At 41.2% G+C, this 23,065-nt stretch overlaps 2 protein-coding genes across 3 annotated transcripts; one reads left to right on the top strand and one right to left on the bottom strand.

Annotated features, from left to right (window-relative positions):
* Positions 1–2,438: 2,438 nt before the first annotated feature.
* On the bottom strand, positions 2,439–5,572 carry LOC135495760 (NAD-dependent protein deacylase-like). 2 transcript variants are annotated; one of them, XM_064784655.1, is made up of 8 exons: positions 5,519–5,572; positions 4,918–5,103; positions 4,587–4,742; positions 4,219–4,317; positions 3,857–3,983; positions 3,270–3,535; positions 2,946–3,061; positions 2,439–2,623 (listed from the first exon to the last, which is right to left on the bottom strand). In XM_064784655.1, the coding sequence occupies exons 2-8, from the start codon at positions 5,047–5,049 to the stop codon at positions 2,548–2,550; spliced, it is 972 nt and encodes a 323-aa protein (XP_064640725.1). In that variant the 5' UTR covers positions 5,050–5,103; positions 5,519–5,572; the 3' UTR covers positions 2,439–2,547. The 2 variants fall into 2 exon arrangements, with proteins under 2 accessions (XP_064640725.1, XP_064640724.1); XM_064784654.1 differs by having other exon boundaries at positions 5,437–5,566.
* A 202-nt stretch (positions 5,573–5,774) lies between these two features.
* Positions 5,775–23,013, top strand: LOC135496155 (Fanconi anemia group A protein homolog). Its single transcript, XM_064785306.1, has 34 exons — positions 5,775–5,902; positions 6,320–6,441; positions 6,784–6,868; positions 6,992–7,119; positions 7,373–7,468; positions 7,721–7,794; positions 8,071–8,174; positions 8,312–8,391; positions 8,705–8,738; positions 8,903–9,052; positions 9,207–9,425; positions 9,785–9,918; positions 10,095–10,298; positions 10,513–10,719; positions 10,833–10,882; positions 11,237–11,369; positions 11,711–11,920; positions 12,205–12,369; positions 12,552–12,733; positions 12,966–13,044; positions 13,273–13,422; positions 13,573–13,860; positions 13,994–14,142; positions 14,460–14,565; positions 14,877–14,936; positions 15,252–15,338; positions 15,524–15,612; positions 15,778–15,867; positions 16,205–16,262; positions 16,364–16,420; positions 16,531–16,673; positions 16,868–17,009; positions 22,005–22,097; positions 22,562–23,013. The coding sequence occupies exons 1-34, from the start codon at positions 5,875–5,877 to the stop codon at positions 22,619–22,621; spliced, it is 4,056 nt and encodes a 1,351-aa protein (XP_064641376.1). The 5' UTR covers positions 5,775–5,874; the 3' UTR covers positions 22,622–23,013.
* Positions 23,014–23,065: the final 52 nt, after the last annotated feature.

Genomic DNA, 23,065 nt, shown 5'->3' on the forward strand with positions numbered 1-23,065 from the left:
AGCGACATCCAAATCAGACAGAGTACGCCTAGTAAAGGGGCATGGACTTGGTACACTATGTAGCAACACTGCTATGGTGCGCTATGAAGGGGAGGGCACATCTAGAGGAGACATGGGGCACAATGTAGAACCTAAAACACACTACGGATCAGAGCACGACCGGTGTAATGTTTTTGAGTGTTTCTATTTTTGAGTGTTTCCCCTCATTGTTTGGGAACGCCAAAAGATAGATTGACAAGTTTTTCTGTGTTTCCCCCTATTGAAGATAGATTGACAAGTTTTTCTGTGTTTCCCCCTATTGAAAAGTCATGGTCTCTCTAGCTGCCTATTGTTTGGAAACACTGACACATGGGAAACAACCACAGATGTTACACCGGCACCGGCACATATCGTCGGTGATGATGGAGAGAGCGGTAGCCGCAACATATTCAGCTCGGTTCACCAGCAGTTCAATATGCTCATGACGTGCCGAGAGCTAATCTCACGGGTGGGGCGGAACTCCGCCATATTGCTGACATCATCGGCGCCAACAACTATTTCTTTTGACCCTGCCAGTGTCTTTCAAAACCATTGATAGATTGACTCTGACCCTGCTGACCTCGATTTTTAAAAACTTTAAAAAACGGCCATTAAAACGTTAAATCAACTGAAGACATAATATTTTATATCACTGAGGTAAATGGATACGATATGTTGAGAAAAATCTGTGCAACTATCGAAATATACGATTACTTGGATCTATTTCGGACAATTACTCTGCCACCTGCGCGACCTTGTCACAATTGCGGCGCGCTCTTTTGCATATCGCATATGAGTGGCGAATAAAATCTCCATTACAGCATGAAAGCCTTGACGGTTCAGCGCTGAGAGCGTTTGATTGTGGATCGGCTGGTCACGGGTTCGAATCCCGGTGAATCTGCTACAGACTTCTTCTCTTTTTTTTCTTCCTTATCTTGATATCTAATCATCCATGTACATATGTCAATTTTTCGTATTTTGGAAGCTACATTCGGGCAAAAATGTATTAGGGTCGGACCATGACTTTTCCAATCAGAATTAGTCAAAGGGTATCCTGAGCTTCAGGCTTTTTATACTCCTTCGCGTCATATCGAGAGGCGGGGGATACTGAAAACAACTGGTGCCTGGATGGTTAAAGAGGTACGCCGGTCCGTCATATCGAGAGGCGGGGGACACTGCAAACAACTGGTGCCTGGATGGTTAAAGAGGTACATCTAGTTCCTACTTCTAACTCCAATCGACAAAAATAGTCGAGTCACAACGCTCGAGCGCTATCTGTATACAATTAATGGGTGTGCAAGTTTTACAAGTGTACAAGAAGAAAAAAAAAGATTTACGGCAGATTCACCGGGAGTCGAACCCGTGACCAGCCGATCGACAGTCAAGCACTCTCAGCGCTGAACCGTTAAGGCTTTCATGCTGTAATGGAGATTTTATTCGCCTCTACATGCGATATGCAAAAGAGCGCGCCGCAATTGTGACAAGGTCGCGCAGGTGGCAGAGTGCTTATCCGAAATAGATCCAAGTAATCGTATATTTCGATAGTTGAACCGAACTTATTCAACATATCGTTTCCATATACCTCAGTGATATAAAAGATTATGTCTGCAGTTGATTTAACGTTTAAATTGCCGTTTTTTTAAAGTTTTTAAAAATCGAGGTCAGCAGGGTCAGAGTCAATCAATAAATGGTTTTGAAAGACACTGGCAGGGTCAAAAGAAATAGTTGTTGGCGCCGATGATGTCAGCAATATAGCGGAGTTCCGCCCAACCCGTGAGATTAGCTCTCGTCACGTCATGAGCATATAGAACTGCAAGTGAACCGAGCTGAGTATGTTGCGGCTACCGCTCTCTCCATCATCACCGACGTTATGTACCGGTGCCGGTCGTGCGAGGTCATTTCAATGAAAAAGACGCACGCCACTGCCGTACCGGTACCTGAGAAAACTTGCCGTCGCCGGCTGGACCAATAGGGAATATAAGAGGGTCTTCGACAATAGACGAAGGTCACAACCGGGTCAGAGACACTGGGGGAATGTCACAGCCAGGACTGAGACGATAGGGGAAAGTCACAACCAGGTCGGAGATACCAGAGGAATGTCACAGACAGCATAAGACAACAGGAAAGTCACAACCAAGGGAATGCCACAGCCAGGACTGAGACAAAAGGGGGAAGTCACAACCAGGACAGAGACTGGGGAATGTCACAGCCAGCCTGGGCAGAGACATCAGGAGACGTTACAACAAGGTCTGGGACACGAAGGGAATGTCCTAGCCAGGACTGAGACAAGAGTGGGAAGTCACCACCATGTCGGAGACACCAGGGGATGTCACAGTCAGAACTGAGATGGGGAATGTCACAACCAGAACCCATAAAACTTTAGAGCAAGCCTTTTAACGAGAGTATAAAGTTATCGATATATTTATTTTGAAGCATTTACATATGTACAGATAAATATGGCTGGCAATCATTGTTCTGAGGCAAGTTCATTTCCTAAATATTTGCAAAAATACAGAAATTCTGTCAGCACTAATCAGATGGTTCACTCTCATGTCGAGCCAAGGCTTCAGGAAGGGTCTGTGCTGATGGGCCTTTGAAATGAAACCTGAAAGAAGCATTTCAATCTTATCAATCAAATTGGTGGAGGAAAGAAAGGATATCGACATTCGCGTTAGAGATAACCGCTCACTTGACCAGGCCTTGAAACTTGTGTCAAAAGAGCACAGCGGTTTTTGCTGAAAAAGGACACTATTGACAGCGTTGAGAAAAAGGTCACATTGCAAATATAAGTTAATGAAGCAAAAGTTGGCTTTGTGAAGGTAGGAATTTTAAGGGCGCCAAGGCCGTGAATGAGGGTATGAAGGCATTTGCCTCAACAATTCTGTTTGTGAATTGAGCTGATAAGATATTTCAAAATAGCAACCAACCCAAAAGCTTCTGTTGCGGCTGTCTCCTCCATATTGAATTCAGCAACAGGAACACCACGTCTTGCAACCGATGGTGCGTACATGGCAGCAGGATACACGACAGATGATGTGCCGATCTGAAGAGGGAATACAATTGAAGAATTACTGATATTTCTACACCCCATGATTGATGAAGACAAAGAGTTGCCAGATCTTGCTGATCACCAATTATTTGAAGAACCACAACTGAATGAATTCAGTGGGGTACCAAATCAAAAAGAGATCGTATTTCAGCCAAACAGAAGGATATCTAGAGTAAGGCATCTCATCCTTGATCTTGCTTACCACAAGGCACAAATCACACTTGCTCAACTCCTCGTCCGTCTTCTCAAGGACCTCGTGATCAAGACCTTCCCCGAACCACACCACATGGGGACGTAACAAGCCGTTGCAGGCATCCTTCTTACACCGTGGCAGCTCCTCGGCAGGAATCATAGCATTCACAGCATCAGGATCTGGGGCCCCTTTGCCGTCTAACGCAGCACAAATCGGACTGTCATAGTTGAACTCTACATGGCGACACTTTATGCATCGGGTTTTGAACAAATTACCTGAAAATATGCCAAAGAGTTTGCTGAAATTAACGAGGAGCTTAAGTAGAGCTTTCAATTGGACATTAATGGGCCAATCTTTAATTTTAAAGATTCAAATTCAGAGCTGTCAACCAAATCTTAAAGTAATTGGTTGTTTCATCACCACTGGCAAACTGAGGTAAATGCAAGTCCCAATATGGATCCTTCCATCAGGATATCTCGCCGAAAGGATGTGCAGTAGCTCAATGCCCATACAAGTTGCCGCAGCAGACTGAAATAAGGCTGGTGCAAGGATCAATCCATATAAGTAAATCTGATAAATGACAATTGTTATTTTACCGTGTAATTCAATGATGTTTTCAGATCCACTTCGCTTGTGTAATTCATCAATGTTCTGCGTGATGACGACAACCCTTCGGCCCTGTTTTGCTAATCTTTTCTCGCACTCAGCTATAGCGACATGACCCTGGAAGTGACACAAATGGCTACATCTCGACCATCGAGCAGACAGGTTCATCACCTGGTCTTTTCTAGATATTTTTCAAAATGTACATTGTAAAGAACTTCAAAATCACTGATATAAATTCTCACAACTTCTATTTAATAGGGACAAGGACAACATTCTTCCTATTTGCAAAGATAGTAATCAGGTCTGAACATGGCTCCATCGAAAAATCAACATGTCAAAGAATGTAACTTACGGCATTGGGGAACTTTGATTTCATGACCTCACGCCGGTAATGGTAGAATTCCCAGACCAATGACGGGTCCGCTTCAAAGGCCTCTGGTGTGGCAAGTCGCTTGAAAAGAGATGATATGATCTGTATACAGTTTGTATTCAGCATTGTCAGTGCTGAAGTAAAGAAATTACATCAATGGTCATTTGGGGGGGGGGTCCCCTGGATAGGCCATATTTTGTGTCTGGCTATTTCTCATTCATATTTGGTGCACGAGTAGATGGACACAAAAAATATCAACCTGAACATTTCATCCAGAAATTTGACCAGTAGTTTGTGCTCCGGAGCCCTAGACAAATGTGGACAAAAGATTTACATAAGCACTTTAGTACCTGTGCTTGCCATTTCCTCCAGTAACCTCCAGCCCCCCTGAAGGTTGGCACACCACTATCAGCACTGACTCCGGCACCAGACAGGCAGACGATATGCTTAGCTTTGCCAAAATGTTCTCGGAAAGCTGCCATGTCACTACTTGGTCTTTTTCCAGCCTGAAAATTGAGACATATTTATGACAAAATCCTAAATTAGGAACAAATTTTGAACCAAGTCCAAATATTTCCAAGTCCAAATATTTTTTCAGTGGCAGACCACTTTCAATTCAGAAGCTGAATAACTTGACAACTTTACATCCCAACATTCTATGGTTAAGACAAATCCACTCACCATGTTTAGCACAGTTCCTACCAATGTACCTGTGGGCCCAACTAGTCTCTGAAAGTGAAAGACTTGTGACGTTCTACTGGCTAAAGGTGTACATGGGAGAAATCTCCTGAAGATCTGATGAGTCACAGCCATACACAGACACGTAGCACTTCCTGGTATCAATGTTGAAGACGCACAATGATAAGCCTGGAATAGAACAAAACTTACATGAGATAAGTTAAGATTAGAAGGAAGATAAACTCCTATGTAATACATTGCAAGTTCAGTTCAGGTGGATGTGCTCCTATTCATCAAAAACATGACAAACTGTGGCCCAAATTGTTCTAAAAAAACATCCAAAATGCTATAAAAGGAGTAAATGATACTGTTTTCCACAACATATACAATGAGAGCCCCCCCCCCCAGTAAAAATCAATACTTTTGTCAGTGATGGCCTCCCATGCATTTTGAACTGCATGAATCTTTTCTTCAAAACACTTAGTCCACGAGAACTGTACTAATCTAAATCATGATACTGACCTTGATTAACTAAACGTTCGCCTTTTCACAAGAATGTACAGATGACATCAAGGATTAGCCTGTAACTAAAGCGAAATCTTACTTTAATAGCTGCAAATTTTCTCTTCTAACTTTTTTTCATTCGTTGGTGTTGTCGGTTCTAGAAATGAAATTTTCCAACTTGGCCTTGTCGTGTCCATGTTATCACGGGGATGCGATTCTGGTCATTAATGATGTAATCTATAAAGAAGGAGTGACAAAAATCTATTAGAATATGTTCTTCGCTTTTCATCGCCCTTAATTTGGACTCTGACTGATGGAGGCACTTTAAAAAAACAAGCCGGGGAATTGTCGACAACTCATGAATGAACTGCTATCATTATCATTCATGAGTGGCTGTCGGCCTAACAGAGATGATATGCTCCTCATCTTTTATCTTTTATTGTGCGCTAAGCGATAATGAAGCGAACCTTTGATCAGTTGATCGGTTAGTTTAATGGTCCAAGACCTATTTTGACTCTAATCCCATTCATTTTGCAGCTTGTAGTTGTATGAATTAGAATCCTCGAACTGAGATGGTCATCTTAGTTAGTTATGTAATAAGGTTCTCCTCATCGAATGATCGAATGATTAGAGCAAAGAAGTGGCAGTTAATAATTCTTCAGTCGGGCCCATCCCACCATACTAGCTAGGCTAATGGGCAAGTCCCTCTATTACTCGAGTTGCCATCCGATCGATCCAATAATGTTGCAGCAGTATGACAGACGGGCTAATCACCAAGTCATCCTTCATAAGTCATTGCCTTTGGAAAGGTCCTCATTGACCCAACATTGAATTGAGTGCCTGTTATTTGACTGCAGTCTATAGAATGACTCTTGCTGAGACTTTTGTTGACTCCTTTCAGGTTGTTCATCAGATGCTGGGGGATCTGAAAATGAATCTGTCAGGTTCAGCGGTGGTACCATCCGAGATGCTGTTTTTCAGCTAATAAACCATCACCAAGATAAAGATGCTTTGTTGCTAGAGGTAAGCTATATCCTGGAGTCTGGCACACAAAGAAAGATTCGATGCTCTATGGGAAGATAGCACAAGTTTGTTAGAAGCTGGCCAAAACCAAGCTAAGGATGTTGTTGGCTACATGTATTAGTATCATCTATTCTAAGATTGCTTAACTCCATACTGTGCTTTTTTCTTTCTTTTTTTACTGTGCTCAATATATCTTGTTGTCTAAACTTGTTATCAAAAAGCAGAATCTTGAATTTATGCATTGTAAACTCAAATTGTGAAATACACAGTTGTGGCAACCCAAAGCCCTGCAGGCAGCCTGCAATGATTCTCATTTTCAGCTTTCTTTCTCTTTTTGACTAGGCTGGTGATTTCCCCATCGACTCCACGGGCCGAAATGAAACAAAAGCTGGCATCAAAGACTTGCATCCACATTACATGCACTCAGGTGAGTTAAAGCCAAAATAGAGCATAATCTTTATGATCACATCCAACGTAGATTAACATTATACACTATCAAATTCTGGTGACAAATTTGTGAGATGATGCATCTGCATCTTCATCTTTTCAGTGGAAGGCTTCATTAAGATGTTAGAGGTTGAATCGCGTGGGCAGGAAGTGGCTACCACAGCAGCCATTGAGTGTGCCAAGAAGCTGAAGAGCCTCTCTGAGCAGAAGATAGAGGAAAGGAAGCGAAATGTAAATATTGGCTTGGCTCTATTGAAGAATCACTGACAACTTATAGATAAAGGTCATCACTACCAAACGGTTCTATGACTAACCCTTAACGAAACCCCTCCTTGCATCATTCCTCAGGGATTCGGCAATTAGTTGTTATTGTCTCCAGAAATGGATATCGGCCATTGCTCACGTGAAGCATTTGAGACTACTTCTTGTACATCTCCCCAGCTTATGATTGTTGATGTTTGATGTCTCATCCTCTGTATTCCAGACTATGATCAATGTTGTCATTGAAGCCGTGAAATGCCTCAAGAAAGAAAACCGTTTCAACGATGGCATTTTCATAAACCAGTTATGTTCAGCTCATGTGAGTATATAATCAATTCTGTTCCATTTTTTGAGTGCCTGCTATAAGGAAGTGTTGCATTGAAAACATGCAACAAAAACAGTGACCTATTGTTTCCTCATTGTTAATCCTTTTTCAAAAATGCTTTGCAAAAAAATGATATTAGAATATCAACCCTCAAGTTTTTGTCACAATCTCAAGTTTTTTGAGACAAAATCTCGGTTTGAAAAGGATTCATTCATTTCCTGATCTTCTTTCATCTTTCATCTTTAGGGTGGTATCAGTGCTGAATTGCTGTGGATCCTGAATAAGGAGTTCATTATGACCATAGACTCTTACATCAGCTGGTAGGTTTAAAATACACTTTACCTAAACTGTGAAGTGAAATTACTCTCTTAGTATCTGTGAGGTAAAAACTTCTCAGAAACGAGTTTACTTTCCCTAGGTGAAGTGGCTCCAAGTATATCAAACCCGTGTTGCCACTTTGCAATGTATGATATGCCAAGAAGCATTGAATCGTTCTCTGCCTCGGACAGTCTTGTGCTGCTGCCTCAGTTCACCTCCTTGACAGCTGCAGGGACTTCATGAAGCACTCCACGGATTCTTTTTATAAATCTTTTCAGTAATTTAGGCAAAGCTGTGATATTCGAAGCTCTACCCGGCAACATCATCAGTATGTGTAGATCTGCCTCTGAATCGGAGAGGAGGAGGGTGGATATCATTTCAGGTAATGCACCCTACGGATGAGACATATCCAAATTGTTTAGGATTTCTGTTGTTTCCCGTCCTGAAAGCTTTTAACTTTCAGCAGTAGAAATGATAAAAGTCCCACAGGATTTTGAAATTTGAAATTGTTTGATCCAGATCTGATGGCCTATCTGATTCGACAAGGTTATGCCCGAAGAAGCAGTGAGCTCGATCATGCTTCCAAGACTCTTAAGAGGGTAAGTATAGACCAGATTTGAGATTTTAGTCCCTGGCAAACTTCATTGGGTGAATCGGTTGTAGTTGCCTGTCACTCAGACTTTGTGTGCCAGTGCCTATAAAAGTGCTAAGGTAGCCAGTAACACATGTGATATGTTTTATAGAAAGTAGTAATGGAATCACCATTAGAAGTAGAATTATTGTGCTTGTTGTTAGCTTTAGGGAGCATTGATGTTGAGCTACCATTAAAGTCAGCTGTCTTTTGTAAGGCTTCTACAGATTGTATGTCTTGAGAATGTTACATGTAGCTTTTCTGTCTATTTGAATTTTCAGGTCACTGTTGCTGTTCTTGACTCCATCCTGAAAGGTGAGATTCTAGCTTCGATGTTCTCCTATAATATTTTAGGAATAACTGGCGGCAGTTGAGTACCGGGTACTATCCATTTGTGAGGTGGGGATAAGATGTGTCTACATTTAAATCCTAAAAATTGCTGTTCAAACTTTGACCATTTTATCTTACTTTCTTCTCAGATACCCTGAAGAATGTCACAGAATTAGGCTTACCCCACCAGAACCCTTTCTATCTAGCCTTCAACCACGGTGGACTAGATTCTGAAACTATCAAGCGCTGCTGCACACATCTGCTTGCTGTCACCATGAGTTTAAATCCAGATCTGAAAGGTTAGTGATATCAGTTTATATTTCTGACTATTTTGAACTAAGGATATAAGGTATTCGCACGTTCATTGGATTGGCATTGGCAGCTGATACCTCTATGATTGAAACATATCAGGCAAGAAAAAAATCCCAACCAATTTCTCCAAATTGTTTTCAGTTTCTCAGGCACTCATCAAGCAGTCGACATGGAAATATGTAAATACTCCACCGGGCCTGGCTCAGGTGTACAATCATCTGATGCTGCTGTTTGATTCAATGGAAGTCTTGAATATCATTAAGAGAGTTCTTGCTCGTCAGGAGGTCAACTGGGAAACGGTCCTGTCCTTTGCGGCTACGTTTCTCGTCTTGTTTCGTGATGCGAGTGATGTTTACAGAGGTATGTTGTCTTATAGCCTGGGGTTAAATCTAGAAGCCGGTAGGCTGTCAGGCGTCTTCTTGCTTTGAACAGGCTCCTAATTGATCATATAGACTTGGCTGAGTAAATTGAGTAATGTACGTCTTTTGGAACACAAGATGTAACACTGTAGTTCACTTGGTACATGGCAAACAAATTGGTCTTATCGAAAGCTTAGAAACCTCATGTCAAGTTGGCAGCAACACAGACTGAAACCTCTTGCATAATAACGGACTCAGTCTGACAAAGTGTTGTGTACGAGGTTGGATGGAAATGGTGTCTAGTCAAAAATCTTCATTAAAGTTGTAAGACATTGATGGACATCCATTTTCTTCTTTTAGGTCTGATCAGGAATCTTCTCCAGGAGGCCTTTGAGAACCTGGAAGTTGAGAATTTGATCACAGGGTTCCTGCTTGCTAGGCAGGGATGTCTGGAGGGGCCGCATGTCTTTCCCTCATATCAGGAGTGGTTCCAGGTGAGCAGACGTTCACTCTATGCTCAGTGATAACCTTGGAAAAAACATCCACTCATTTTGAGTTGTAGTTTAAAGGTGGTCAATATTGAAAGCATGAGACGAATGAGAATGGCCGTGGCCACAATGAACTCCTTCACATATCTAGCTTATGAGTTTGCTTTATTTCTGATCTCCAGGACAGCTTCGGCAGCAGCACCTCACCAGCCAATAACAAGAAGGCATTCTCTTTACTGGTGAAGTTTCTCACGGACATTGTGCCATTTGAGTCGGCCAACATCCTTCGAGTCCATATCATGAAGCCGCCACTCATACCAGCCAAGTGCAATGATATGTACGCAGACTACACAATCTTGGCAAAGACGAGGCTATCGGATATGAATGTAAGTAACATTACCTTTCCATTTCCTCATTGAAAAAGTATTTCTTGTGACATTGCCATTGGCTAAAGTGTCAACTTTTAGCTCCATCTTCGCAGAGTTTGGTGAGACAACCAGTACCTCCAGTCTGGTATCAATTCCTTAAACCCTTGTCACTCAAGCTGAGCATTGTTCTGACTTCAATCAGATTTTCATTCCCATCTGAATCTTGTTTTAGGAACCCCTGGACCCACAAGTTGGAATCTACACCAGCACAAAGATGGAGGGCAACGAGTTGGAAGACCAGATCAGTAATGATGTCAACAATGCCCTGGTGTCGTTCGAGCAGTCAGGAAAAGTTCCCACCATCATCATTGAGGCCAGCATTTTCCGAAAGCCATATTACATCAGGCGATTTCTGCCAGCGCTCATGAAGCCAAGACCTGTAAGTGGATTTGTGTAGCTGTTATTCACAATGTTGTTCGGTTCTTATGGTGTTACAATGACTTCATCTGGGACAAAATAGTTGTGAATATAACCTTCTTTGTATTGTTTCAGCTCCCAGATGACCCTGATATTCGAATGAAATTCATAACTGCTTTAAACCAGTGAGTAGATTTCTGTCAGCTAACTTTGAAAATTGGCTCCTCACAGCAAATAATAAGGCTTTCTGTGACAATTACTGTTAGTTAGAGATCATGCTGCCTCAGTACACTGAATAGATAGACCAAGGTTATATGCAATTAATTGAACACAAAAACATCGGTGTATCCTTGAGCGAGACATCTAGCCCTGCATAAGTTCTCTTCACCAAGGAGTACTGTGTGGTATCAGTCATGAGTTTTAGATGAAGCTCCAGTCTGATAAGTGGGGAATTGGTGAATGGAGTGGGGGTGGGAGTGAAACGAATTCAGTCCAATTGGTGAGGACCGAAGATGGATTTTACAAATGATTTTGTTCAGGTCAGGGAAAATTCCGACAGCCATGTTTAACGACTATCAAAGCAGCTGTAAGAGGGAGACTGTGCAACTGTTGGAAGGCCTTTTCGTGGATGATGAAGATGTTATACTGCTGCCACCAGAAGATCAACTACAGGTAAGACTTGGTGATGAAAACGTCTTATATGATAATTTCTCTCTGTTGCAAGTTTATACCATGTGACTTAAACCTTCAGCTACTAATCACCTTATTTGTTCCCTCTATCACGCCATTATATCTTTGAAGAAGTCCTGTGATGTTATGCAGAAAGCATACCCACTTCATAATGTGTCTGTATGTGAGCAAAGATAACTCACTAAACACACGTCTGTGCCAGCAAGTTCCAAGCTTTCTGACTGGTCTGACCATCAAGAAGGGGAATTAGATCTATTTTCAATATCAAGAACTTTGTAGGAGGAAACTGGAGGTCCGAAAGTGATTGATTTTTTCCATTACAGGCTTTGCTGGACCAGTTCCTTGAGAACATTTCAAAGGAATTGAATGACAAGGAAGGGGCAATGAAACTCACTGATACGAGTACTGGGAAGTTGTCCATGATCAAGGAAAGAGTGGACGATGTGCTTGGGAAAGAGTGTAAGGAAATCAGTGAAGTGGTCAAGCCAGTCATCATTGGAGAAAAGTATGACATCTTGCCTAATATCTGCCAGGTAGGGGCATTTGCTTCTTCTTTTGCAACCGGGGCAATTTTGGAGTAAGTTTCGATATGTCTTATTCAAAGGTCACAGCTATTAAAGCTAAGTGAGTTGACAGTTGACAAAAATGTGCCGTTAAACCCTGATGGCCCACTGTTGAGAAGAGACATGATCAACTGTGCCTTGTCATCTAAGTCATGGATCTTTCTAGGGAATCTGTTCATCGTTGATATGCTGCAGCGTAATAACTTGATGAGATCTCTTCGGTTTTCTTAAAGGATTTCAAATGTTGATTTCAGGCATGTGAAATGTTGCTGAATACATACTGTAAGCTTGCTGCTCTGTTGTCCTCTACTGGCCATCTAAAGGACAACTGGCACAAACCTTATGTGGAGATCATGTTCTTTCATCCAACACTCCTCTCTCATTTGTATCAAAGGATATGGAATATAGTCATTTCGGAGGTGAGAAACATTTTCTGGGCTCCATTCGAGGATTACCTCAGCCAGCCTCTCTACTGTCAAATCATGTCTTGTCTCGAGGATTTCTAGTAAATTCTTTTGAAAAAATTTGGTTTCATAAGTTTTCGGTACATCCCCCTTTGTATTTCCAAGGCCCTGTTTAGAGCCAGAACATTCTCTTTTAGGGCACCAGTCTTGAGCAGCATCACATCCTCGGCCTCGCCCACCTCCTTGCTGTCTTCGCATCACATTGTAGCGGGAAGACCCCAATGGTGATATCGCCATCCAAACAGTCCACTCATCTTCACGAGGCCATATTACAAGAGTTACCTCATCATGATAGACAAGCCATGGTTTTCACTTTCAGGTAAGAGTATTTTACTTTCTGCACAGAGATTGAAGAAGTATACAAACTTACAATGGGCGTGGCTTGATAAAGATTAAGTCCTTTCCTTCCAAATATCACCACTCTTATGCTGATATGATGTATACTAAATGTGCATGTGTTGAGTGGTGAAACGGCACAATTTTCACTTCTGTTATCATAATATTCTTACTTTGATGTGAAACTAAAGTCAAACGTTGCATTCCCTCTTCAGGTTTATGACCTACTACCTCCAGTATTCGCACTGTGAAGTCAGATCATCTTCAACTTTTCAAAAGTCAATCCTGCAGAAGGTAAGGCTTACTGAGGCAATGGTCTGAAGTGTTACTGTAATTAGTGATAGTTCTTGTTTATTGTACTTGGTAGGAGTAAATTACCATACTAGAGATACCCTCAGCGATACAAGATGTCACATTTTCACAGTTTCTCTGTGTTTGCGTATTTGCATATTTGCGTATTTGCGTATTTGAGTATTACATATGTTCTTGCCATTGGTTTCTACACATTCTATTCTCATTCAGTTTCAGGTGCTTGCCTACAGACTCTGCCCGAGTCATTTCAACTTCACACCCCTTGACCCAACAGCATTGCCAGTATTGGAAGAACAACAGCTTGCCATTGAGATTATGAGGTCAGAAAATTACAGAAAGTTGTGCGATGAAGTTGGAAAGGTAAGGACGTTATTGTGTTATTCTACTGGGCCCAGACAGTAGTCTATCTTGAACATGCATAATGCGAGTGAAGCGTAATCAAGTTTCTATTTGATTGCCATTCTGAATGATTGGTAAAGAAATAAAACTGTTATTGATGCTTGTTTTCAGTTCTCCTTTGACGATTGGTTGGCGCTTGAATGTGAAGTCTTCCCGGAGCAGGATATCTTATCAGATCAGGACAGATTGGTGCTGTATGACTGGTTACTCCACACAGTTTATGTCCCTCGATCACTGCAGGATGGAGGCTGTGGGGGCTCCTACAGGGAGGCTTGTATCAGAATGTTCAAGTCAATTGTCCGATACCAGATGCAGCCCAAGGTGATTCAGAAACGGTGCTATAATCACAAAGCCAAAGAAGATAGAGGGAGCTGTCATCATCTAGTTAGATTGTTACAGGTTTGTATTTTGACCTGAAACTCGTTGAAAGCTTCAAAACTGAATTTCCAGTTCAATGTGTTGGATGAAATGTGTGTTTTCAAAGCAACTAAAGCCAGGAACAGATTGACAATCATATATTCATTTCTTTCAGAATCTCTGCTTGAACTCGATGCAGAGAAAAGTCGAGGCTACACATGTGTCTGCTGAAGCAGAGGCTGAAAGTGCCATGTCTTGGATGATTGAAGCAACAGACCAGCTGGTGTCAGAGTTGACAGAGTATGCTGCTCCTGTATGCTTCAGGTAATTTCTCATAGTAGGCCCAGCTGGTGTCAGAGTTGACAGACTATGCTGCTCCTGTATGCTTCAGGTAATTTCTCATAGTAGGCCCAGCTGGTGTCAGAGTTGACAGACTATGCTGCTCCTGTATGCTTCAGGTAATTTCTCAGGTCATAGAAGTAGCAACTGGGGTTGATTGAGCAACCGTCTATTGGCATCTAAGTCATTCCTTCTCAAAAATAACTTCTTGTTTTCAAAATTTGAGAGCAGTCAAATGCTGCACAAATGATTTTTAAAGGGTAAAATGTTCATAAGAATGAAAAAGACTTTTCTGGTTTCAGGTTTTATTCTCGGTTACCAGCGCCACTGTTCTGGACGAATGACATACGAGTCACACCCAGTGAGCAGATGGTGAGGTGCAGCCTCAACCATGTCAAGAAGTATCTTGTAAGTTATGAATTATGAAATGTGTTTTTGACCAAAAAAAGTTTTTCTCCATTTTTTGGGAAATTTTTTTTTTAATTTGGAAAAACATTTTTTGGACAATTTTGGGAAAAAAAATTTTCTTGGCCTTTCTTGGAAAAAAAAAATTGGGGGGAAATTTTTTGAAAAAAAAATTGTAGGTTTGAGAGAACAAGTTATTGGAGTAGGAAGTTACCACATTGCCCAATTGCTCAGATTTTCAAAGATTTTTGTTGATCAACCTGGTCGCTATACATGATGCCCTAAACCCTCATTATGCATTTCAACTTTTGCAGAGGAATCACTTATCTGATGGGCTCTGTCTGACATATCCTTGTATTCTCTTCCTGCTAAAGGTAAGAACATTGTCTTTATACTCATGAATACAGATGCAGGTTCTGGTATAACGACCTGGGAGTAACCGGTCACAGATACCCACTATTCTGAGGAGGCGCCTCACATCTGAAGGTCCTCCTCAGAGATCTGAAGGCTCCCCTCAGATCCGAGGAGAAACAACTGAAATCTGTGCCACAGCAGAGGGTGTTCGCGACTGGTAACTAGCCTCTTGAACTCCCAACTCTGTAAATGCTTTACAGTACATCTTCTACGTTTCTTTCTTCAGAGGTGTTGCAAGAAGGCATTACTAAGTTATACTCTTATTCCTCTTCCAGGGTGCCTTTTCATTCAATTCTCCCGATGTTGCTAAGTTAGTTGGTCAACCAAACGAGGACAACATGTGCATTACCCTCGCTATCATGGTGAGTACTTCTCGTGCTATGGGAGTGAGTTGGAAAGCACAATGTGAGATTGTAGGTGAGACTGACAAGTTTTGGACAGACAGCACTTTTTTGCGATTTGTTGTCACAAAGCTGAATGGAAATACAGATTTTGGTGACGTCACTGAATGTGGCTCTGGATGACTAAAAAACTTTATTACTTGCAGGTCCACTGGAAGAAACTGCATTGGTTGGAGACTTGTTTCAACAGTGATGACTTCAGCCGCCACGGAGAGATGAGGAGTCGCGTAAAGAGGTGAGATTAGAATTGGTAACCTTGGTTACCTGCCTTGTAATGATTATTATGCCCTGGTTGTCTTATCAGTACTAGTCATCCATTCAGCAGAAATACTCTAAACTTTGAACTTTAAGGCCCTTACTGTCAAGTCATACCTTTAACAGTAAGAATAATCTTTTTCAGTATATTTGGTAATCCAGGTGAACCCTCAACAAGAATGAGGACCAGTAACCCACAGCAAACATTTGCCTGTTACAGTATCATGCGGGATGGGTTAGTATTATTATCAATTGCTTTATCACACCCATTTGATAATCTGGTAGCTCTGACCACCCCAACCAACTACTCATGAATAGTCTAACTATTTGGAATTACAGGAATTTACTTGAAATAATGTGGTAAACTGGGGGCAGTAGATACTGTGTCAAACTAGTTCAAAACACTTTTTAAGACCTGGTACAATGATAAGTCTTGGTGAAGTGAACAGCCCTTTGAACAGGGCGACCTACTAATTCTGATGAAACAAAAAGTTTTGATCAATATATGGTCAATGAAAGAGAGTCGAGTGTATTCTGTGTGAAGTCATAATTACACACTATTTTACTTGCAGGGATTACACGCCAATTCAGATAAAGAAAATAATGTTGTCATTCTCTAAAGTGCCACAGGTAGGTTGATGAGATGTAGCCTGTGTGATTTCCAAAGATTTTATTGGTTGTTGTATATACGTTTTTTTCTTCCTAATGAATTGTTTCTTGATTGATTGCAGATGGATTATGCCTTAATCGTGACAGCGATGTCTGACATACCTCTTCAAGAGACTGAAGTAAGTTGTAAAGTTATTGGTTGAATTTGTATGTTGCACTTTTCTGTCCTCTCCCGAAGTGTACACAGTGAGAAGACAGTTGTAAAATGTTGTTGGTGTTATCTTTCCAGAACTGGCTGAACATGCAAGAAGGGTTTAGACTAGCGGTTTGTCAGCGACCCAACCTCCTCAGTGAGTTTGCAGAGGGTCTAAATGAGAAACTAGATCATGTTCCAGATCTCTCTGGCCGGTTACGTGCCGTCACATTTCTCAGGTAAGGATATGTCATGCTGCTGAAGGACTGATTGACAGGTGATATGTGTACAGTCTCCCTTTATAATGGAGGCCAGATAAGATGTGAAGCTATAGCTTCCTGTCTTTTAGAGGGGGAGGGGGTTCAAGAACGCACTAAAACTTTCCTTTTTTAGGTTTCATTGTTATCTGAGATACTTCTTATCATTTATATAGAATGATGCTGGAGACGCCTAAAAACGAATTGAAAGTCCTGCTGAGGGAGTGTGACGCCATGAAGTCACTGATGGACATATACACCAATGTTGGGGAGCTCTACGACTCAGAAACAAAAGAAGTCCCTCTGAGTTACTATCAGGTAGGAAAGTTTCCTCATCTTTTGCCTGGGTGAAATTTAGACCAAGTCCAAGGAAATCGGTGTGGTATTGAACGTACATTTCATACATGTAGTACTCCCAGTCAAAATACAAGTAAATAAGCCAGGGGTTGTGGAGGGGCAGGGGGTGAGCAAAGTTCTCTTCAGCCTGGTAATTCTCAAGCTCCCATTTTAATACACTAGACTATATTATTTAGACAGATTTTAGTGATGCAGATGACATGTATTTAGCAAAGATCTATACATTGGAACTTGATGAATTGCAGCATTTATAAAAAATAGCCGATCAATAAATGTACAAAAGAAGAATAGTACGATTTGATCAATAGCTCAAACCTTTGCCTGTTGATTTCCAAAAACAATTAAGATCAATGCAGCACGGTATTGATTAGCGGTCGACTGAGCCAACAACACATAATGGCTTTGATTATCGATAACCATCAAATGGTGTCTTTGCTGTCAATAGTTGTGGTCTTATTTCATCCTGTGACATGGGCAAACCACCATTGAGTTCCTGTCCTATTGAGCAAGAGTGCTCATCGAAGAAATCTCACGGCGACAAAGTATTTTCTAGTGGTCCATTTTCAAATTCGGGAAGCCTATCTTGATTCTTCCATGCTGCCTCTCGATGTATTTTTGGGCGTTTGAGACCCATCAAAATCAGTGTACCTGACAGAGAGGCTGTCCTGCTATTAACAAAGGAGCTTCCGCAACAGGAGATTCCACTCTATTCATGAGACCTATCGAAATCAGTGTCTCTAATAGAGAGGTTGTCCTACAGACGGAGGTGTCCACTACTGGCGATTCAAAGGCAATGTTATCTACAGTGGAACTCCGGTAACACGACCACTCATGGGACTGAGGTTGAATGGACGCGTTACCGGGGTGGTCACGTTAGTGAAGTTGAAAATCCGGGGACGAAATGCATGATTAGGTTTTCCTGCCAAAATTAGGCGTAAGTAAGATCCTACATTTTTATCAAAAGTTTGAGTTGATCGGATGTCATGTGAGTCTTGGACTTTCTTGTGGTTCCACAGCGATATCACAAGTTTGTCCTTGTGCATCACCGCTTACCAAACACAACACGAACATCATGTCAAGAGACAAGCTCAACATTGACGTTATAACTTCTGTTGATGTTCAAACTACGTAAAAAATGTGTTATGTTAATGTCGCACTTTGTCATTCCTTGGTTTTGTTAGAAGAAAACACATCATTGATCACAGATTCTTTTAGCGGATCCGATGTTGTCGTTGTTCTGAATGAGTGTCTAATTAACATCCTCAACACATCTTTATTGAGCTACCAAACCAACTGGCAACATCTGCCCATCAGCACTGGAATTAATCAGTTAACTGAGCCAGCATTCGCAACCATGGAATTGATCTTGCGAGCAACATTGTAATGGAATACAATGACTCAAAACTTACCATCTTGAGATGGTTCCTGTTATAGAGAGAACTGTACACTTTGGTGAGAAAAGTTTTTACTGGGTATGTCTCATCTTTAAAATGAGACTCGACACGCAGTTCTGAAGCACTTTCTCTTTTTCAGCATTCCCTCTGCATTTGGAGGAGTAGACTTCTCTCAGAATTATTCCTCCTCCTTCAAATTAATGCTGGTATTAGCAGGAATGAAAATGACTGGAATCACGCGATCTGTATGTTTTGAAAGAATTGTTTTCAACTGGGCCTTATCATTTCCTGACTTTACTGACCAGCGCGCTACGTCAATCCTAGCATGTGCTGTCTTGTGCAGTCAACTTATCTGTTCGACAGTCAATATGCTGGAAGATGAGCGACGTGTTTGTCAGCTGAGTAAGAAGAAGGGCAAGTGTATGGAGAGAGAGGAGGCGATTCGACATGGAAGCGCCCGCATGTACCAGAAGAAGGTATATGCTTAATTGTTTCATCAAAACGCACATCAGATATAAAGGTTCGACATCATAGCAGATTGGATGAAGTGTGCTTTGAATAGAATAACTGAGACAAGCAGCGATACATTTCATGGCCTGGTTCTCAGAACAAGTTTTGTCACGAATGCTGTCATTGACTTTACTTGTTAGCATCGATTGAAACCTTAGAACTATTACAGAATATCAGGAAACTCATATACGTCAACAATGAGAAGGTACAGTTCAAACCGCCACTTCTTGTACGAAGAGAACGAGGTGATTGGTATTTTGACAGAAAATCAGGCAGAATAATACTTATCAAATACCCAATTACAAACCCATTTTACAGTGTATTGGTTTACAAACTCTGTAATAGTTCATATGATATTCAGTACAAGGGTAAATTCCATGAGAAGCTTGAAACTTACCACAAAGATGGAAACTATCGTCAGTATATAATTTTATCTTTCATAAATCCAAAAACAAAAAGGCTCATTACCTATTTCTATGATATCGTCAAGGGTATTTTCGCAGGAGTATTCACCATTCCAAAGAATGACCCTTGCAACCAGTTTAAAATTGCTTATCCAGTTATTGGGTTTCAAGATAAAGTACTAATAGTTTGTAATCAACGTGCTTACCTAAAAGCCACATTATATGACTCGGTCGAGTTCAACCAAACTGGTAGCTTTCAGCTTCTCTTAAGAAACGGGTTCACTGTTGATTTGAAACAGATACCTTTTGTTGTCAATTGCAACATCTACAAGATAGGCATTCGTCGTGCATATTATATTGTTGCTTACCGGAAAAGAAATCTGTATGATCCTGTGTATTACTTGATCAAAAACATCGGACAACTTGACCCTGGCACCACAAGTATAGAATTGCACTTGAACCCATGGTCAGGAAGTCTAATACTACTCGGAGTACCTGGACCGAGTGCCATTGGATTCAATGAGGTGTACAAACCAAAACATGGGCTTATTGACGACGGTAGCGACAGACGTGGTCAAAAGACATTTAGAGAAATCAAAGCAACTTTTCGTCCTCGCCAGAATTCCGACCGCCTCACAGCACATTTTATGTTCAACCCATCTGATGGGTCATTGTTCCATCTAATACGATCGGGTGAATATCTCACTTCTGTTGTGGTCTATAAATGTAAGATTACTTCATAAATGATATAATAGATCTAAAACGTCATACCACTACGTTTGGATGGAAATATGGGATACGAGTTACAACATGGTCCTGTAGTTGGATAATGAATTGATGCGAAGGTTTTGGTTTTCTCATCAAACATCGAGAGGTTCCAGCTAAAATGAAGATCAAAACGGGGGCAGTAGCCGAGGTTTTGTGAAAACGAGAACTCCATCTTAGCGGCATTTGATGAGACAACCTTACCAATATCAACAGTGACGATATTAAGGTGTCAATTTCTGTTCTCAAACCGCCCAAGCTGAACAGAAATGTGCTTTTGAATGCTTAAATATGTTTCACCGCCCAAAGCGGTTATGGTTGCCTGAGCTGCTGTTGCCAGAATGAGGGACAATGCTTCATAGACTGTAAGAAGGTGGCCTTGTTTGTGAATAGGGAGCCTGCTTGTCCCACTGCAGTTACTCATTATCCACAACAGCCTGTTACTTATGTTTTCATTAGCTTCAATTTTCACTCTCAGGAGAGCCTGCTTTTGAAGTACAACTTGGGTAGAAAACTCAGATTAATTCCACCAATCAAAATGGATAGAAAGGGCCTTACTGTTGCTTTCAGAATCAGTGGCTTAGTTGTTATTTATATTGAGGACCCTATCCCATGGACGCGCTTTCTTCTCTTCATTCCTAACCAGAGCAATCGGACGTACCGAGTATTGTTAAACTGCTCCTACTTTACCACAACCCATGCTGTCATTTTAACAGTGTTCAATGTACATCATTTTTTTTGGGTTCCACACTTGATCAAGCATGAACCGGTCAGCGTAATGAAGATATATGATATATTAGCCTGCAATATCACTGGTCGTCTGCTGGTTCCCGCCACAGAGAAATGCATTCATGTTAAGAAGGCATCAGATATTTCAAATGTTTTTTTGGTCTCTGATACCAATACTGTGCTAGCCTTTTTTTGTGTATTAATGAGTTCACACACTTTATCTTTGACCCTGTACAATATCATCACAAGGTATGAAGGAAGTGAAATGATATTGACCCTTTCACTAAATAACACTTTTAATTCAGCGGTCAAACAATGGAAAGGGAACTTAGAGTATGATTTTCGCTTTGCTTCCGAATCTGATGCGTCCTTTTTTTTTTTTGGAGCCGGTAAACCACCTGAAATATTTATCTTTCATGACATCAATGGCATGATGGTTAGACAACCCTGTAACTTTTCGATTAAAGGCCAATATCTAAAGCATTCAATGCTATCTAATCAGTTATTAGGAATAGTATTTCTCTCATGGGATTCATCTCGATCTCTTCTTTGTGGATTCCAAGTTAACTGCCATTCAAGGAAACCATTAAGCCCAAATGTCAACAATGAAGCTTTCCGAAAAATATATCTAATGAGTAGGTTGCCTCACAGAGATTTTGACCTGCCTTGGCAGGTCACGCATCTGAACAAAAAGTTGACTTTGTCAAAGATATTGAGAAAGACACATCATGATCACCAGCAACATGTCGCTGTTATCCAGTACCGCAGAATTATCTGATTTCTCAGCTTGAGCATGGACACTAGGTGATTGGTGTCCATGCTACTAAATACTGTCAGATAGACATGACAAAGTTTTGTCCCTCATCGCCGTTGTTTCCCATGGACTTATTCATTCCTGAGAAATGACTGTAATGGTTCATTGGATAAGATACTAGATATGTGCATGAGCACAAAGAGTCATGGATGCGGTCAACCTCACACCAAGACCTAGGTCCACCTGACTGGTTAGACTCGTGAGGATGATAGAGCACTCGTGAGGATGAGAGACTCAATATTACACCGTTGAACGATCACTACAATCTCAAGCCAGGGTTCACAGTGAAATGTAGAAATTTGTCTTTGAATTCACAAATGGAATGCTTTACTATTTCCAGCCTTTGACGACTGATGTGATTCTGGCGTTCTCTGTGTTCCTCAAAAGATGCTTACGTCTATGTCCCAAGGAAACGTTGGCTAGGATTCCTAACGTAAGTTTTTCAGTCCTTTTCCGCTTGTTAGATTTAGCATCTTTGCGCTGTCATCACCTAGTTATCCTGCCTTTGGCTGATACAGATACTCCACCACGTCACTACAGGAAGTTCCTCGATGTTATTCAGTTGACTTTAGCTTGCTACAGTGTCATTCAAGGCAGATCAATCCGGATCCATCCATATTTGGCTGTCGTGTAAACACACCCAAATGTAATGTGGTCTGGTCTGGTCTGATGTACGTACTTCAGTTACGAGACTCATGTCATGCAGGATGTCATGAGCGATGTGATCTGATATTGCCTGGTCTAGCCAATCTATTGACCTCAAGCATTTTGATTTCGAAGGAAACACATGATTGTGAAAGACAAGATTCTAATTGCACGATAAAGCCCAAAATGATGAGGATGATTATGTACCAAGTGTTCCTAATCATGCAACCTGTCTTTCATTCATTCTTACAGAAGTGGATAGCAACGTTAACATCGATGTTCATCAAAGATGAGCAGATGGATGGTACTTGATTTAGGATTAAAGCCGCAGCTGGAAGCATTTGGGACACGAGTAAGTGGAGAACTCGATTAAGGATATCAGCGACGGCTTCTTTCTTCATGACACAAGTATTGAGTGGCGGACTCATTCGGATCACATCATCGGGGGAAGCTGTGTGTTCTTGGCGTCTCGTATACTTAACTTTCAATATTTCACTGCTTTAAGTGGTAGAGATATACAGTGGAAACTCCCGTTGTGGACACATCTATTAACAGGACAACCTCCTTACTATTGATGCATGCTCTAATGTGGTATTAAGGTAAATCCTATGATAACGCAGCCTTGTACTAGGTTTAATACCATGATGTACCGATGGCCATATTAAGGAGTCAAAATTTCCTTGGCTTTTTGAAAGGGGAAAAAACTAACTGAAATGTGTTGTAATGACATATACACAAATTTATTTATATTTAAAT

Source organism: Lineus longissimus, chromosome 11, assembly GCF_910592395.1.
Source record: "Lineus longissimus chromosome 11, tnLinLong1.2, whole genome shotgun sequence".
Taxonomy (NCBI): Eukaryota; Metazoa; Nemertea; class Pilidiophora; order Heteronemertea; family Lineidae; genus Lineus; species Lineus longissimus.

Bases quoted from the DNA above. Each gene is read 5' to 3' on its own strand.
- LOC135495760 (XM_064784655.1), bottom strand. From the start codon at position 5,049: ATGGCTGTGACTCATCAGATCTTCAGGAGATTTCTCCCATGTACACCT. The intron at 4,743-4,917 runs GTGAGTGGATTT...CTCAATTTTCAG, and splicing joins TAGGAACTGTGCTAAACATG to GCTGGAAAAAGACCAAGTAG. The intron at 3,062-3,269 runs GTAAGCAAGATC...TTCCCTCTTCAG, and splicing joins AGTGTGATTTGTGCCTTGTG to ATCGGCACATCATCTGTCGT.
- LOC135496155 (XM_064785306.1), top strand. From the start codon at position 5,875: ATGAAGCGAACCTTTGATCAGTTGATCG. The intron at 6,442-6,783 runs GTAAGCTATATC...CTTTTTGACTAG, and splicing joins AAGATGCTTTGTTGCTAGAG to GCTGGTGATTTCCCCATCGA. The intron at 11,370-11,710 runs GTAAGACTTGGT...TTTCCATTACAG, and splicing joins CACCAGAAGATCAACTACAG to GCTTTGCTGGACCAGTTCCT.